At 35.3% G+C, this 17692-nt stretch overlaps 2 protein-coding genes across 3 annotated transcripts; one reads left to right on the forward strand and one right to left on the reverse strand.

The window, feature by feature from the left end:
* Window positions 1-1176: 1176 nt before the first annotated feature.
* LOC112043930 (plasminogen activator inhibitor 1) lies at window positions 1177-15557 on the forward strand. Of its 2 annotated transcripts, none has more exons than XM_024079608.2 (9): window positions 1177-1392; window positions 3564-3655; window positions 4833-4984; window positions 6370-6447; window positions 7952-8174; window positions 10547-10687; window positions 11374-11462; window positions 12361-12783; window positions 13199-15557. In XM_024079608.2, exons 2-9 carry the CDS (start codon window positions 3567-3569, stop codon window positions 13348-13350), a joined length of 1347 nt encoding a protein of 448 aa, XP_023935376.1. In that variant the 5' UTR covers window positions 1177-1392; window positions 3564-3566; the 3' UTR covers window positions 13351-15557. The 2 variants fall into 2 exon arrangements, with proteins under 2 accessions (XP_023935376.1, XP_023935377.1); XM_024079609.2 differs by having other exon boundaries at window positions 1177-1355.
* A 176-nt stretch (window positions 15558-15733) lies between these two features.
* LOC112043931 (male-enhanced antigen 1) lies at window positions 15734-17503 on the reverse strand. Its single transcript, XM_024079610.2, has 3 exons — window positions 17194-17503; window positions 16611-16745; window positions 15734-16530 (listed from the first exon to the last, which is right to left on the reverse strand). Exons 1-3 carry the CDS (start codon window positions 17392-17394, stop codon window positions 16402-16404), a joined length of 465 nt encoding a protein of 154 aa, XP_023935378.1. The 5' UTR covers window positions 17395-17503; the 3' UTR covers window positions 15734-16401.
* Window positions 17504-17692: the final 189 nt, after the last annotated feature.

The following is a 17692-nucleotide window of genomic DNA, read 5'->3' on the forward strand; positions in this document are numbered from 1 at the left end:
ATTATTCTTCACACTCCTGGGCAGGTTATAGTTTACTTTTCATCACGCTACGATCAATAGCAGCAGAACAGTAAAGGGAAATGGGAAAACGGGAGAAGTTGCTCCATTTTTACAGCGATACTACTATATATATAAGGGCTGGATTAAAGAGGTCTAAAGGCGGACGATGTCGCGGGCGTCCGCTAGTTTAAAATAAGCGCTACATAAGGTTCTTAATATTTAACCTTTACCAAAATTTATATTCAGAATTCATCAGCATCGTATATATTTTAACAGCCTACTACAGGGTCAGACCTCGTTTTTAATAGGAGAGTGAATATGAAGTTTAGACCCACCACGCTTATCCAATGCGGGTTGGTGGGGATATGGTGATAAAGTTAATTTAACGAACATTCATCATTATCAACCCATATTCGGCACACTGCTGAGCTCGAGGCTCCTCAGAATGAGAGGGATTAGGCCAATAGTCCACCACGCTGGCCTAATGCGGATTGGCAGACTTCACACACGCAGAGAGTTAAGAAAATTCTCTGGTATGCAGGTTTCCTCACGATGTTTTTCCTTCACCGTATGTGACACGTGATACTTATTTCATTTCTTAAAATACACACAACTGAAAAGTTGGATTGGTGGTGCATGCCCGGACCGGATTCGAACCCACGGATTCGTCATATCCACTGGGCTATCACGACTCATATTTTAACGAATATTATCAGATGTTAACTAAGTTACCGGGACTCACGGCATAACGTGCTCTCCGAAGTACGGGAATGTAACACCAACTGGGCCCTTAGCCATGTAGCACGTCGATTCTCTGTCTACAAACGCTAACGCTTCGAAAACTTACAAAATGTATCAGAATGACAGATCCGATCGATATCGACAATTTTTAATTTTCGAATCGTTAGCGTTTGCAGAAAGAGAATGGACGTGGCCTGTAGCCATTTGTTTAATAAATCACAAAGCTATAGGTACCTACCTACTACCAAACTTAACGGTAGAAGTACACAACTGCAATATTGAAGGATCTAATAAATAAAATCTAGTAGGTAAATACCTTCCTTAAAAGATTTTCCGTATTTCGTAGGTTTGACTAGTAATTGGTATTTTGTCTCATCCTGTACACTTAAAGTCAAGGTTGACTCAGTTCAACCTCAGTAGCCTCAGCGAGCGATCAGTTGGTCCATAAGCTGCCGTAAAGGACAGTCGCGCTAACTTACGTAAAAAATCCGTTTAAAGTTTCATATAATTTACGGTTACGCTACAAGATGTCGAAAAGTTTAGCTAGTCACTGAAAATATTTGTAGATTTTGTGAAGAAAAATAATTTTTAGTGTTAGTTTTTTAAAAATTAAAGTAAGTTCTATTTGAATATCTTCAAACATACTTAAAGGTAGGCACTTTCCTTATTGAAAATTATACTAATCTTGGAAAACGAAAGCTAATGCGCATCCGGTTCTTCTTTTTATAGACATGATAAAGTTTGCTTTTTACACCAGTTTTTGTAAATTTGCCAAGCACCTAAAAATTTTGTTCGGGCGATCAGCTTCGTGATTGAAATAACACCTTCTGCCTTTGGTAGGTTCGAATCCGGTCCAGGGCATGCACCTCCCAACTTTTCAGTTAAGTGCATTAAATATCACTCCTCTCAAAAGTAAGAAATTAAATATCACGTGTCAACGGTCAAGGAAAAACAATAATATTAATAATATTATTGAGAATTATCTTAATTCTCTATGTGTCTGAAGTCTGCCAATGCGCATTGGCCCAGTGTTGTGGACTATTAGCCTATAACCCCACATTCTGTGAAGAGACTCGTGCTCAACAATGAGCCGGATATGGGTTGTGATTAAATGGTTCTTAGACGCTGAACTGCTCCTAATTTTTGAATTTGTTTTAAACTTATTAACAATTTACTTACTACGATTTTGCTAATCATTTATCAAAATTAAACGTTCTTCGACGTACTCTGAAGTCAGCTGCTACCTATTAGGGTAATCATGTTGACCTCTCTGGACCCGTCTTATAAATTAAGTATAAATAAATGGGATGATAAATAAGGTTAAGGTTGTTACTTGATCGATAATAATCAGTAGGAATTCATAATTTCCGAACTAGCTCCGGCCTGCTGCCATTTAATTTGCCGGTACGATGCCGTTTAAAAACCAGTCAGAAGTAGGTAGGTATTTTATAATAATTGAATAAAACATTGATTTTTGACCGCTTTGCGTAACATAATTTGCGATCGTAGCCACATGCCAACAGACGTTAAATCTTGGGCATTATTATATAAAAATTTACCAAAATACGTTTAGACAAAAAAAAAATAACTACTCATACCTAATGAACGCTCAGAAGCATTGGAAATATTCATTCATTATTCCATACTGAAGGTCTATAACGTTAGTAAATTACGAGCAAATAACGGAACATCCGGCATTGATTATATTACAGAGACCTCGTAGTCAAATCTGCTAAGCGTAGCAAATTTATTGTGGCGACCAAGTTGATGTAGGAAGTAATTATTTAATATCTATGATTATTATAAGCACAGATTTCCAGTGATACGATCTTTCTAGCTTATTTTGAGTTCTATTTAAGTGATAATTAAAATTAAGCCGTGCCGTGATAGCCTAGCCGATAGATCTAGTGCCGTGATAGCCCAGTGGATATGACCTCTGCCTCCGATTCCGGAGGGTGTGGGTTCGAATCCGGTCCGGGGCATGCACTTCCAACTTTTCAGTTGTGTGCATTTTAAGAAATTAAATACTACTTGTCTCAAACGGGTTCGAACCCACACCCTCTGGAATCGGTGGCAGAGGTCATATATCCACTGGGCTGACTGAGGTCATATCACGGCTTTATTTAAACGCTTTACAAAGAAGAAAATATTTTTTTCTTTAATTTTAACTATCAACATATAACCTCATTATGTATAAATAATATTATAACAAAAGCTTGTCGCGAGGTTGAATTACCAGATTAATTTACATAATGAAATTGGTACTAAGTATTTAGTTTATTTTCAAATTGCGCGACAAGCTTTTTATTTATTTTTATTTTTTAGTTATCGCTGCTGCTTTGATCTCTGAGTCTGTTCTTATTTTTAAGTTACTCTCAGTAAGCCCTTTCATTTGATACCCATATTGTATAAATGCATTAAAAATGAGTATTCGGCCATCTTGGGTGGTCCGCCATATTGAATTTAAAATTACATCTATAACTTAACGAGCATTGTCATCTCAATTTAACATGTATACAATATTTCAGCTCAATCGGTTGAAGATATATACTTAAAAATTGAGTTAAAAATATCCACCGTAACATACATACATATATTGCTAGTTATTAAACAAAAGCTTTTAAAATATAATGTCTGGCACTCACAAATAGCGTGGCTATCTAGTGGTAAATAATTATTAAAATCGGTTTAGTAGATCAAAGAAAGAAGAAAGAAAGAAAAAACGTTAATTTGAAAATTGTGCCATACATTATAAATTTGTTTGTGTGACGCTATGTGTAATTTTTGAAGTACCCACAATTCAAACTAAATTACCTTTTCAGAAAATGACGTCGACATTGTTCACGGGTATTACCGTCTACGCACTGTGTCTTCTAGTCATATCCAGTACTGTACAAGGCGATGATCCGGTTGGGTAAATAGATTGTTTATTTTGTTTACATGTACAGTTAGGTAGGTATATTAAAGTAGGTGCATTGAGTGTGGTCGTCGTTCGCTAAAATGACAATGCCCAATACCAGACCAATAGGTACACAGTTCAAAAACTGATCTTTGATATCAAGTATTATGATCGTTGAATTTCGTTGATATAGGATAGATCTAGCGGTGTTTTAACTATCCTATCCTATACCGATTTATCACTTTCTCTTTCTCTAATACTTATTCATTGAACATACAGAACGTTTGCACATAAAAATATTTATTTTACGTTCCCTAATAGTTGACGATATGATGTGGAAAACCCTCATCTATGACAACAATACTTTGTAATGGAGGTAAATAGCTCATACACACGTTCAAATTTGCATGACGCGGCAGATTTGATATGGAAATTCTATTTTTACTTGAAGTACACTTATAATGGACACTGATAGCTACACAAAATAAATTTTACTCAATCAATCTCATTTGGACGGCGTTCCTACGAACTTCTAGTGCGCTGTATCTTTGACTAGCGTAAGTGAATGGCGTAAGCGACACGTTTTGCATGGACATCAACTTGCTGAAGCACAGGTGTACCCGTGAATTCGCCGGCAACCACACTGAACACGATAAAGCCACAGTAAAAATATATAAAAACAGTACTTATTGTATAATTTGACGACCTCCGTGGCGTAGCGGTATGCGCGGTGGTTTTACAAGGCGGAGGTCCTGTGTTCGATCCCCGGCTGAGCCAATTGAGGTTTTCTTAATTGGCCCAGGTCTGGCTGGTGGGATGCTTCGGCCGTGGTTAGTTACCACCCTACCGACAAAGACGTACCAAGCGATTTAGCGTTTCGGTACTTTTTCGTGTAGAAACCGAAAGGAGTGTGGATTTCATCCTACTCTTAACAAGTTAGCCCGTTTCCATCTAAGATTGCATCATCACTTACCATCAGGCGAGATTGTAGTCAAGGGCTAACTTGTAAATACAATAAAAAAAACTGCTGTGCTGTGCCGCAGACATACTCTTATGCATGTGGCCGATTTTGGTGGTACTTTCTCAGATAAGTTGTGATGTCACAAATGTTAAACGAATTATGGTTTCGGTATCGCCCGAGGCAAGGTAAATCCGACCCGTTAGTTGAACACTTTTTTTTTTTACTTTTTAGCGATCCGACAGTGGATACTGCAACATCACAAGACAATAAAAAAGAAGATGCATTAGCAAACTCTATTAATGATTTCGGTTTCAACTTGCTAACTAAAATGTTGGCAGACAATGACGACAAAAATATTATAATTTCACCAACTGGAATTGCTGGTAAGTACCTACAGTACAACCTTTCTTGATGAGCACTGTTTACCAACAAACAAACTAAAAATGAGGGTATAAATCACTACTCATTTCACACCTAATAATAATTATAATTAACTTGTTCTTAATTTAATGAAAATAAATTTGATTAATAAGCTTAAAACAATTTTATATGGTTAATATATTTTATTTAACATTTTATAAACCATACATAATTTAAAATAATTAATATGAAATGGCATGAGTTTTCTACCTTCATTTCTAATCTCTTTGTTAGTATCAAGGAAAGCTGTAGTATAGTTATTATGGTTTCTTGACATGAAGTCCATTGATATGTGGGAGGTCAATAGAAGCTTAACCTACAGTTTTTGGGATCGCAGCACTTGTCCCCCGGCCGCCATCTTGAAAAAATGGGTGAAAACACTTTTTCGCGATATCGCGGAATTATGCGTCTTACAAAAAAATATGGAGCATAATTTGTAGCAAATTGTTTTGCCTACAAATATGTTTGCATAGTTTTTGAGATATCGCGAAAATAGTGTTTTCACCTACCTACTGTTCAGTGGTCTTAAATAAGTTTTATCAATATGTTTTCCCAAGTTATTTACTAAAACACAATCGAGCTTTTTATTATCTGTCTTCTGTTTGTCCGGGCTAATTTTTGAAACGGCTGGATCGACTTTAATGGGACTTTCATTAGAAGATAGAGGATCATTGAGCAACATATCTACAATCCATAGTTCCCACGGCATTTGTGAAAAACTGTATTTCACGCGGACAAAGTCACGAGCGTCCGCTATCAATAAAAATCATGTGAATAATTTATGACTGCACAGTCCTGTACCTACCGTAATTACATTTTCAATTTAAAAAAATATCCTTGTAAACAACAGAGCGTTAGCTATTTCCAGTTATACATGTAAAAAATGTACATTTGTGATCGTAAAACCTTCAATCTCTTGGGCAGTTAAGTTATGATAGAGCCGGCGCCGCTTTAAATTCGTCATTTCATAATATCACCCTAACTTTTAACAGTAAACATGCATTGAGAACCCTGAAAGCGTACCTATTACGAATCAGTGAAGGAATTTTCCATTTTGTACTACAGTAAACAGTTCGTACGTTGAGTGCCTATCTATACCTACTAATATTTTAAAGTTTGAACGCGCTAATCTCAGGAACTACTGGTCCGATTTGAAGAAATCTTTCGGTGTTAGATAGCCCATTTATTGAGGAAGGCTATATATTATTCCCGAATTCCTACGGGAACGGGAACCACGCGGGTGAAACCGCGCGGCGTCAGCTAGTCTTGGTAAAAAAATTGTCGAGTATAGCAGTATACAAATGCATTTTTATATTAGTAGTATTATTATCATAAGTTCTTCTTTCAGGTTTACTATCAATGGCGTTATTGGGAAGTGTCGGTAAAACATATGACGAACTGGCGAATATGCTCGGGTTTTCCCAAGGTAAGCTGCAAGCTGCAAAACTCGGCATTGAAAACTGTCACCTTTGTCACTATATTTACAATGCACCTAATAACAACATCCTAACATGGTACCAGCGGCGAAGATTCACGCATGCCGATTCCAACCAGGTTACCTTTAAAAAAAATAATTCCCACCGGGTTACCATGCATATTCATTGTTGTTCTGTATCTAGACATATGAGAAACCGGAGTTTGTACTTAACACATGAATTTCGTTTTTGGAACGGCTTACCTTCATCTTACATATTTCGCCACTGATAAGTATACATTATTTTTTAATAAATTTTGAATAAAAGTACATCAGGGTGTATCATCACACACTTGAATGCTCTACAGACTTGACGGCATAGTTGACCGTGTGTGACTTGCGTAAAAGATCTTCACATTTATTTAATTAAGTAAACGTTCTTGAAATAAATTACTAAACGTAGGTCTGTCTATACAATGCCTATGTTATTTCATATTGACCGCAAACTACCTACCTGCTATACAAAATAGTTTTCCTGTTATTAACGTACCTAACAATTGTAGCATAAGCTAACGGAAATAAGGATTTTAAACTCAATTTGTTTGTGGTTGGTCCACATAAGTAACTAAATTATAATAATGTTCCTTCAAATAGGTTCGATTAGTCACGTTGTGATCGCAAATCGAAATGTAAAATTATGTGCAGGTATAATGAATTAGTGTACTAGTCGACGCCTAGCGGTTTCACCCGCGTAGTTCTCATTCCTGTGAGAATACGGGTATAAAATATAGCCTATCACACTTACAAATAACGTGGCTGTCTAGTGGTAAAAGAATTTTCAAAATCCGTTCCGTAGCTCCGGAGATTACCCCCTAGGTACTATTGTAGGGGTATTCCACACACATTATAATGTTATTATAGAATATCTTAGAATATAGATTAACCTAGATTATACCTACGTAATATAAGATATTTTTTTATCACACCAATGCCAACGCGGTCGTAGTTTCGTGGTAAAATTTCTTCGTTTTAGGTAAAAACAAGATAGGCCTCAAAATGGAAGGACTTATCCTGAATTTGATATTTGGTAAGGCCTGTTTAATATCTAAATTTTAAACACCTATCTCAAATTTATTTCAATTCATAACTCTAGATACGGAGCAGGTTTATACATAAACATCCATATTTAACCATACTAATGCGAAAGTAAGTCTGTCTGTCTTACCTTTTCCACGCTAAACTGTTGAACCGATTATAATGAATTTTGCCACAAAAATAAACCTCAACTTGGAGCAGAAATGCTGCTGCTTTTTATCCCGGACATAGGAGTACCTACCTAGCGTTTTTCTTGACGTTCGATGGACACAATTTTTATAGTCACGTATCACGATAATGATACTACTTATTAGGTATATATTTTACCGTGGAGTTAGTAGATATTGTTGGTGTCGGAAGGTTATCATCATCATACCTACTAATTTATTATCTTATATTGTATTGTTATTATGTTCCGCAGATGTAAGAATAAATCGAGCGAACCACGAAATGTTCGGAGACCTGCTAAAAGCCTTAAATGACAACACCACAACAAGTAGGACAATGTTCGCCGACGCAGTTTTTGTCGACGACGATTCAAAACTACGTCCAGAATACCGTTCTTATTTAGAGAGAGTGTACAATGGGGAAGCTGTGCAAGTCGACTTCACAGACAAAGAGACTGTCAAAAACTTAATAAATGAGTGAGTTCAAAATCCTCTATTGTATGTGCGACATGTGAAGACCATTATGACCGTTTTTAAAAATGAATCCGGCTACGTTTTAAGCTTAGAATAAAGAACGAATCTGAGGAGGTATGAGACTTTATTGTCATAGAGTAATTAAATTGTAAAATTGTCGTTCAATAATCAATAATAATTTTACGACATAAATTTGTTCTGGTTAATATTTTGGATAATAGCATCTATTTTGTAGATTGGTGATAATCTGTGATAATTGCACACAATACGTAATAATAGGTAAAAAAGTAACTTGATTTTGGTATAGGTCCCACTTACCTAGGATTTGACATATACGATGATATTTATAGGTAAATACATCGATATATAATAATAACTAGTCTCTGTGCCGCTCTATATGAGTAAATATGTAATATAGGTAGGTATACCTACATATTAAATATTTGTATCTTAGTAAAATACATTAGGTACCTACATTATACATTTTAAATTATTATCGTACCTACTTAACTACTAGGCTTAAGGAATTCGGTACGCACAAGACTTGATAGATTTACTTTAAATAATTATTATTACTTAATTACAAATATTGTATATTGTATTTCGAAACATGTAACTTTGTAACTTCAACCTCAATATTCAACGCTGTAATAACGGTCTTTTTGTCGTGTTGCAAACACTTTTTCTTTTCTTCATATTTTTTTTTGGTCTATTGTGACACTCATCCTATTGTCCTGCAGCTGGACTATTGTCATATTTTAACTCTTGTGGCTGTAGGTATATTTAAAATACATATTGAATAAAAACATCTCCATGCGGAACAAATTTTTAATAGCTACATTTGGCATAGCAATCATTGATTGTTATGGTGTTTCTTGTAAGTAAAACGTGTGGTGATTTTGATATTATAATATGCATGACTTCATAATTTACTACACAAGGATAATAATTTTTAACTTTTCGTATAAAAACGCATATTAAGGCCGTTACATATTTGGCGAGAAACTGTCTGGTTGGTTCGGTGATTAACCAGATCGACGATGACGGGTTATGACATACAAAATGGGTTATTATGCCAGTTATTTCTTACTCTGCTTTTGGGAATTCGGCGGGTTATCCGGTACCCCATTGAAGGATGGTAGTAGTACTTTATCATTCATCATTATCAGCCGATAGACGTCCACTGCTGGGCATAGGCCTCTTGCATGGACTTCCAAGCACAACGGTCTCGACTCTCGAGCCGCCAGCTTCCAGCGGCTCCCTGCAACCCGCTTGATATCCTTAGTCCACCTAGTGGGGGGTCGACAAACCCTGCGCTTTCCGGTGCAGGGTCCAGCACCTTGGGACCCCAACGACGTACATCGGCTCTTCGAACTATGTGACCTGCCCTTTGCCTGACTTTATTTAGCTACGTGACTCGCATAGCTCGTTCGAAGAATTTCGTCTTCAGGCACCGAGGAAGTACTCAGGTCTCCAAAAATAATACCTACCAGAGAGGAGGCCCATTAAAAGTTATAATAGTCTGATGATGAATATAATATCGCGCGAGGCACAATTGTTAACTTTCAAAATAACCTTATTATAAAGACAATTATAAAGACAATGTAAACGGTGTTACGAGTAAGTAATTGATTATGGACTTTATTTCAACGCTAGCAAAATCAATTATTTGATAGTAACAAGTGGCGCTGCGCATCTATACTAATATTATAAAGCTGAAGAATTTGTTTGTTTGTTTGATTGAACGCGCTAGTCTCAGGAACTACTGGTCCGATTTGAAAAATGCTTTCAGTGTTAGATAGCCGATTTATCGAGGAAGGCTATAGGCTATATATTATCCCCGTATTCCTACGGGAACGAAAACCACGAGGGTAAAACCGCGCGGCGTCAGCTAGTCGCCAGATATGAGCCGGCTCATACGCCGGCCAAAAGTATGGATGCAAGAAAAACATAGAAATATCTATATTACTGTGGTTTAGTTATTTTTTTACTATCCACATGCCTACGCGACCGTGAACACCGTGATCGAATGACCGTCTGTAGTTGGCGTTATATGTCCGTTAATAGCTAGTAATTTTTAAAGGACGTGTTATAAATCACAAGTCTGTGTATGTACTTGTGGTTAGTTTGCCAGGTTAAGCAAACGTGGGGCCCGTAGCAAATTTTATCGAAAGTCCTTGATCTGATCTGCTTGGGGCTCTTAAATTTAATTAGTTACCTACTTAGGTATTAAGTACTTGTGTATTAACACTATGTTTATTTGCAATCTATGGGTTACAATTTTAGTTTGAATATGCGGGGCCCGTACTTAGTTATCTACAATCGTCCTACAATGTATGTAGAAATTAAAACCAACATGTTGATTTTTTTTTCAGATGGGTGAGTAACCAAACGAGTGATAAAATATCAAACTTCTTGAAGGATACACTGCCAGTGAACACGAAGGCCGTTTTGCTCAGTGCCTTGTATTTCAGTGGTCAGTGGAAGCATCCCTTCACGCCAGAATTCACTATGAGGTAAACACATCTATCTTTTTGGGATATAGTATCTTTAGTCTATCTTTCTCTATATAGAGCCCGAGCAGGCAGTATACCGGAGACAATAATTGTACCATCAGACGATAGTTCTCTTGTAGTAGAGGAAACATCTTGTGCATGTCTCAGGACTTGTGACCTTAAAGTGTAGGTTACAAAGATTATTTCAGAATGCATTAATAACACTCCCCTCCCTGACAAGGTTTCCAAGTCCACACTAAACAACTTATAATACACCATATTCGCACAAAATCACTAACGCGAACTAAGCAGTGATACGGCGTGCCTACGGCTACTTAATGTCTACTTTTTAAAGGCATATCTGGAAACAAAATTATTAATTTTTTATTCTTTGTTTCTTTGTTTTGCGTGTACATAGGTACCTAGGTAGGTACCAGTGGCGAAGGATGGAATTTTGACGAAGTTAAGCCATCCCAATGAAAAGGAAATTCATACCGCTTGATACAAACTCCAGTTTCTCATATATTCATATATATGAGAAACTGGATATATTCATATTATTATTATATTAATTACAACAATGAGTATGTATGTAGGTATAGATTTTAAAATGTAACCCGGCAGGAATCGGCTTGTATGAACACTCTTCGTCGATGGTTGGTACATGATACGATAATTATTATAATTGTAATTGCTAATTATTTCAGATTACCGTTTAAAAAACCAAAAGGAGAGATAATGGTCGACCTAATGTTGAATGCAGGGAAGTTTAATACTGTCCACTCTGCAGAACACGGTAAATTTACATTTTAATACATAATATGAGTAAACTTATCGAATAGGTACACTTAAGCTTGATGACGACCTAGATATAGTAGTGTAGAGATATTTTTTTCGTTTGAGACAAATGATTGCGATCTCACTTGATTTTAAGTGACGATGCAGTCTAAGATACAAGCTGGCTTACTAGGAAGAGAGAGGTACAAGTTTATTCTACACATACCTCTGAAGGTTTCTATGTACATCGTACCGGAACGCTAAATCTTTGTCGGTAGAGAATTTAGAAATCATGAACTGTCCCTACCCGATCATATAATGCTTTTAAAACCTTCAGCGCCAAATAATTTCTATAATTTTGTTATATTTCCATCAGAACATTGCATGCATGCAAAAAGTTTAAAGTTTAGAGAAAGTAGGTAGCCACTTTCTCTAAACTTAAGACTTAAAAATGTTGCATGTTTGCAAAAAAAAAACGATTTTTGCTTCTAGAATTTGATACATAGGTACATCTAGTAAATGTTTATATACTGAAATAAAAAAGAACGAAAGAAATATTTATTTAGATGATATCGTGCCAGACAATACAATGCTTTATTAATGCGAATATTGCAGTGTCTGATATATATGTAATAGTGGCAAGTTATGACCAAAATTCAATTACCTGGTAGATAATAGGTTTGACACAACCTTTTAAAATGGTACCAGCTCAGCATTGTGCTGCATGAACCGAGCAAATGCTGGAGCTTACAGCGCTGATTTTTAGCTTTTAATATGACCCAGGTGTTGATTTTTAGCTGGTAATTTGACCCAGGTGACAAATAATAGGGAAGGGTAAAAGAGATGGACTGGCAAATCTAGATTATAATCAACATATTTTACAGACTATATTAATTTTAATTCATGTTTCATTTCAGAGCTTAGAATGGTTGCTCTACCGTACAATGACAGCACTACAACCATGTATCTCATTAAACCCCGGAATCCAGAACAGATGAGCCTGCCGGAGTTACTCAATCGTTTGAACTATACGACAATAAATAAACTAATTGACAACCTTCGCAAAAACACATGCCTCATTAGATTACCCAAAATGGACCTTCAATACAATGCTAATTTAGTAAACCCATTAAAAGCGATGGGTTTATCGTCCATTTTCATTCCGGGCCAAGCAAACTTTGCGCTTATGATTGAAGATGTAAACTTAAACAAAACTGATGAACTGGTAACGAGAATAAACTCCGAGGACGAGAAAAACTTAAAGGATATCATTGCTGCCCTACCGGACCCGGGGGTTCATATAGATGAAATTATTCACGACGTAAAGATTACCATTGATGGTAAGTGTATAAATGCTTATAGGATTACCAGAATAATAATATTGTGTGTGTATCAGCGGCAAAGAGTTCATTTAAGCCGATTCCCGTCGGGTTACCTTTAAAAATCCATGCATATTCATCGTTGTACTGTATCTAGATATATGAGAAACCGGAGTTAGTATCGCGCTTTATGAATTTCCTTTCCTTTGGGACGGCTTACCTTCATCTGAATTTCTTCCTTCGCCACTGTTGTGTAGTAAACTTATGTTTGTTACTGTCACGCAGCGGCTATTGAACCGATTTGACTGAATTTTTGCTTATTAATGCCATACATACACCATGACCTTGCGGGTTTTGGTAAAACTATAGCAGTCGGATATTTGCGTTATCAACAATGTTATCACTACATACTGTAATTGTTTTCAATTTTTAACAGAATACGGCACAGAGGCTGTTGCGGCGACTGGCGGATTCTTGGCCCGTTCGGCTGACCTATTCTACGCAGACTCACCATTTTATATGTTCATTAGGAACGAGAAAACTAAACTTGTTACATTCAGCGCGGCCATATTCGATCCGTTAAGCTGAAGTGTTACGTATAATTAATTTTCATAAGATAAACAAAATGTTAGATTAGATACTTAATGTAGGAACAATGTGTAACTTAAATAACAGATATGTGGTCAATGTACATTGTATATTGGCTATACAGGGTGCTCGGGAGTATTTCCCATAACTCCAACATGTTGACAAGTCCACTTATAGTAGCCAAACTGCTTAACTAATACTTTTTAACGAACGAAAAAATAAAAAAGTTTTAATGATTTCGTACAAAGTAATTAAAACAATTCCGACTATCTATGTAACGCACGCCCTTATTTTAATCCTTGCATTATAAAAAAAACGTAAAAAATGGCTTGGTCATAGTTTATGGGACACATTTTTAGATCTATTTACAAAAGAAATACTATTTACCTCGAAAATATTAATTTTAGAACACATGTTCCTAGGGATAATGACAGTTTTTTAAATTGCATATAAATTAGGAGTACACTAATAGTATAGCAATTTTGTGAAAATAATAGGGCATCTGCGATCATTACTTTCGGAGCTACAGGGATTTAAAGGGTCAGATTTGCGGCGCTGCCGCGGATCCCTGAAAAATGCCCCATACAAAATAGTACGATTTAATGACGTAGTAGGGCATTAAGATCGTTAGATTTGTATGGACGTTCAAACAAAATTACTAATATCTTTGTTATTTGAGAATTGTCACATATTGGAAAATGTCACATTTAATGTAAGGAAGCTAAAACTGTAAGATGTACAATCTTATTTAAGTATTTTGCAAATATCCAGTCAATCTTTGATTTTTATGTATAAATTAGTTAACATTAACTTTATTTACCCGAATGTATCATAAAAATCAATATATTCAAACCTAGTCATCATCCCCATTATTTTTCGGTAAAGAATATAAATAACCCCAGAGTCATGGGAAATACTCCCGAGCACCCTGTATAGGTAGTTCAAAATAAAATTATGGACAACTATAAGTGAAATTCTGTAACTATAAGTTTCTGTAAATATAAGCACAGTTTATCAATTACAAATTTTTAGTTTATCTATAGTACCTAAAGTATATGAAAAACTTTGTTTAATAATTTAGAAGTCATAATATCAACGTCCTATTTTCAACCTGTTGGCTGCAATATCAATATTAAAATTAAATATACTAAACTTTTTTAAATGTGCATTTACTTTTCAATAATTAAAATAGATAATTAAATATTAGAATAGTACCTAAAAAAATAAAAAAAAATTAGTTTTTGAGAAAATAAAAAGTGTTTTTTTTTTAGAATATTTCTCTTTCTTTTAAGATATACAATATCATTCACGGTTTTTACGTTGTTATACAAAAAACCCTATATTTTTAGATATAAAAACCACATTTTTTGCTTACAGAAGAACAATTTCTTTATCAGAATTTTATTCTATATTTTTCTATACTGTTATTGAGATTACTTCGGGGACACTGAAAGCGTTAACAACTCTGGTGGGTGACAGATTCCTCGGATCTATCACCCGAATGACGGTCCTGAACGAGCCGCCTGCGTCCGGCTCTCTTACGGCGGATAGGATAAGAGTCCACATCAACCTCTCAACCTATTCTACGCTGACCAGTAGCATAGTGCACGTCATAGATGCAAAAATGCACTCTCTACCCTAAGGACTCAATACAAACCCATGTTGGATTACAAAATACATAGCTGGACAAGGAGTTTTCCAATTTTTACTTATAGTGCACACCCTAGTTAAAAACCTTATGCACATTACACCATTTTACATGTTCAGTAGGAATGAGAAGGCTAAACTTTTTACATTCAGCGCGGCCATATTCAATCCACTAAACTAAAGTGTTACTGTATGTTTGATTTTCAAAAGAAAACAAGATATTTTATATATTTCATGTATTGTGTAACTTAAAATACATTGGCTATATTTTAGTTAAAAATTAAAATTATAGAACATAGTAACCTAAATGAAGTTCTGTACCTATATATGCACAGTTTATCAAATTGAATTCTATTGATATTACAGTACAGTGTAATAATTTTGTTCAATAAAATAGAGTTTAAAGATGTATCAATATTAATAAATGCTAAAATTGATTACTAAATGTGCATTTACTTTTAAACACTAATTAGTTATATAGTACTATATAGTAGGTAAACAATAAGTGAAGTTGTAAAATTTTAACATTACCAAAATAAAGAAAAGTTACTATTATTCCATAATTTGTTTTATGCATCATCATATCATCACTAGTACTTGAGATTACCTTATATACAAGTAATTCACATTCTTGTTTTTACTAAATGTTCCTTAAATATCTATTCATTTGATATTCATAATAATATATTGACATTGGTAAGGTACCAAAATTTAACAAGTAATAATTTAGGTCAAGTAGTTACTTATACCACAAAAAGTAGAACAAAATCCATGTTGGAAGTTTATTTCACCAAAGTGTATAAGTATGCACCAAACTTCAGCATGTATCTCGATGTACCATTAAAATAATAAATCACTACAATGTTTTTCATCATATTTTCATTTATGCTATCATCTAATGTTGTATTTTCAATGAAATGACAAATATCTTCATTTAATGTAAAGTGGCAGTAATACAATAGTGGTAGTAGCAAATAGAAACACAATTTTAACGAAAACCCGTTATTTACGTAATGTCATTGAAATAATCATGTTAGATGATCGTAAAACAAAAAAATCACCTCCACTTGTTGTAAAATGACCTAGATAAGATTATTTCATTAAAATAACTATGTTAGATGATCCTAAATTACGAAAATACGATGCAATGCATATTATTTGAACAGTACACCAAGCAACGTAATAAGCCTGCAGGTCTGCTCTGAAGATAAAGAACTGTGCGTAGAAGTGTACAAAAACATAATATGGTTATAATATCTGCACAGTTTGGTGTGTTGAACTTCAGAACAGACTAGAAGTTTGGTGCTTATTCATGGTTTGCCCGTAAAGTTAGCATTTTGATCCTTGGTTAATTTTTTCTTACAATGTCAATATTGCTAGTTAAATTATATTGTAAAAGACTGATTACCTATTACCCCTTAACTTTTCTATCCTGTCATTGAGCGTCTGTTTCCATTGTTCTTCAGAGACACTTTGGGCCCATTCTGGGATGGAGGCTTGTGGTAATGAGAAGTCTGCCATTAGAGACATTACCTGGAAAGTGTTTAGATTAATTTACTATCAAATGATTTCCCCAAAGCTTTTCCACATACTAAAGCATGCAAAGAATATACCTCTTGCGCTCTTTGAGTGTCCATCTGTATAGGGTCATTGGATCTGGGCACATTCCAAGTTTCTCTTGCTAAACTACTGTCCATTGGTTCTATTGGTGGCACATTATTTGCAGCTGGTTCTTGAACACTGTTAATCTACAATTATCAAAAATGCAATTATGAATATTATTTAAACAGGTACATAACACGATAAAACAACTATGACCAATATTCCTGTTTCCCTTCAAGTAACCAGAAAAAACTGTTGGGAGTGGGTAGGACAATAGACCAGTGTGCCTGTATTGAACCACCACCCTTCTGTGATGAGTGATGCAGCCTCTTTATAACTGAGCTATTGAGGCTTCTTGGATTGAAAAAACTTTCGAATTTAAATGCAATGCAAATCTAGTATTCGGAAATTGAAAACCCTTTCTTAATAATAAAAAAAAAACTGGCTACGTCGTCACTAATGGACAGACGGACGGATAGATGAACGTGGCGAAAGCGATCCTTAATGGTCTCCTTGTTGAACAGAACTAACTGATCTGTTGTTACTGAACCATAGAGGATTCATTTCAAGGAAACTATTGCGAACTCAGCATACCCTTGCGCAGACGTCAGCATCTTCATCACTTTCGTGGTCGGTAAATACAGCTTCTGGCCCCTGTGCTAGAGGTTCATATCCAAAATGCTCGTGCTCTTCATCGCTATCGTCGTGGTTTCCGTTGGCCATTAACTCACTTCGCGGTGGCGGGATCAAATTTTGTGGAGAGTCATCTGGAGGATCAGGACCATCACAAACCATATTGAGTAGGTACTGCTAAAAATACTAAAAATAGTTAAATTTGAATAGCAAACACAAATTATTGTTTGTGACGTGGTTTGTGAGGTTTACCAATTTGACAATTGACATAAAAATTTCAAATAGACAGCTTTTGACAGAATGAGAACGACAGTTGCTAATTCGTCTTTTATCTTTTTCTATAATCGCGCGTTGAGAGATTGATGGTAAATTGCGCTTTTCTTATTATTTGTTTACACCATGTTTCAACTGGGTACTTATTTACAAAGAAAATTCCAACTATTTCATAGATGTACCTATT

This window comes from Bicyclus anynana, chromosome 9, assembly GCF_947172395.1.
Source record: "Bicyclus anynana chromosome 9, ilBicAnyn1.1, whole genome shotgun sequence".
Taxonomy (NCBI): Eukaryota; Metazoa; Arthropoda; class Insecta; order Lepidoptera; family Nymphalidae; genus Bicyclus; species Bicyclus anynana.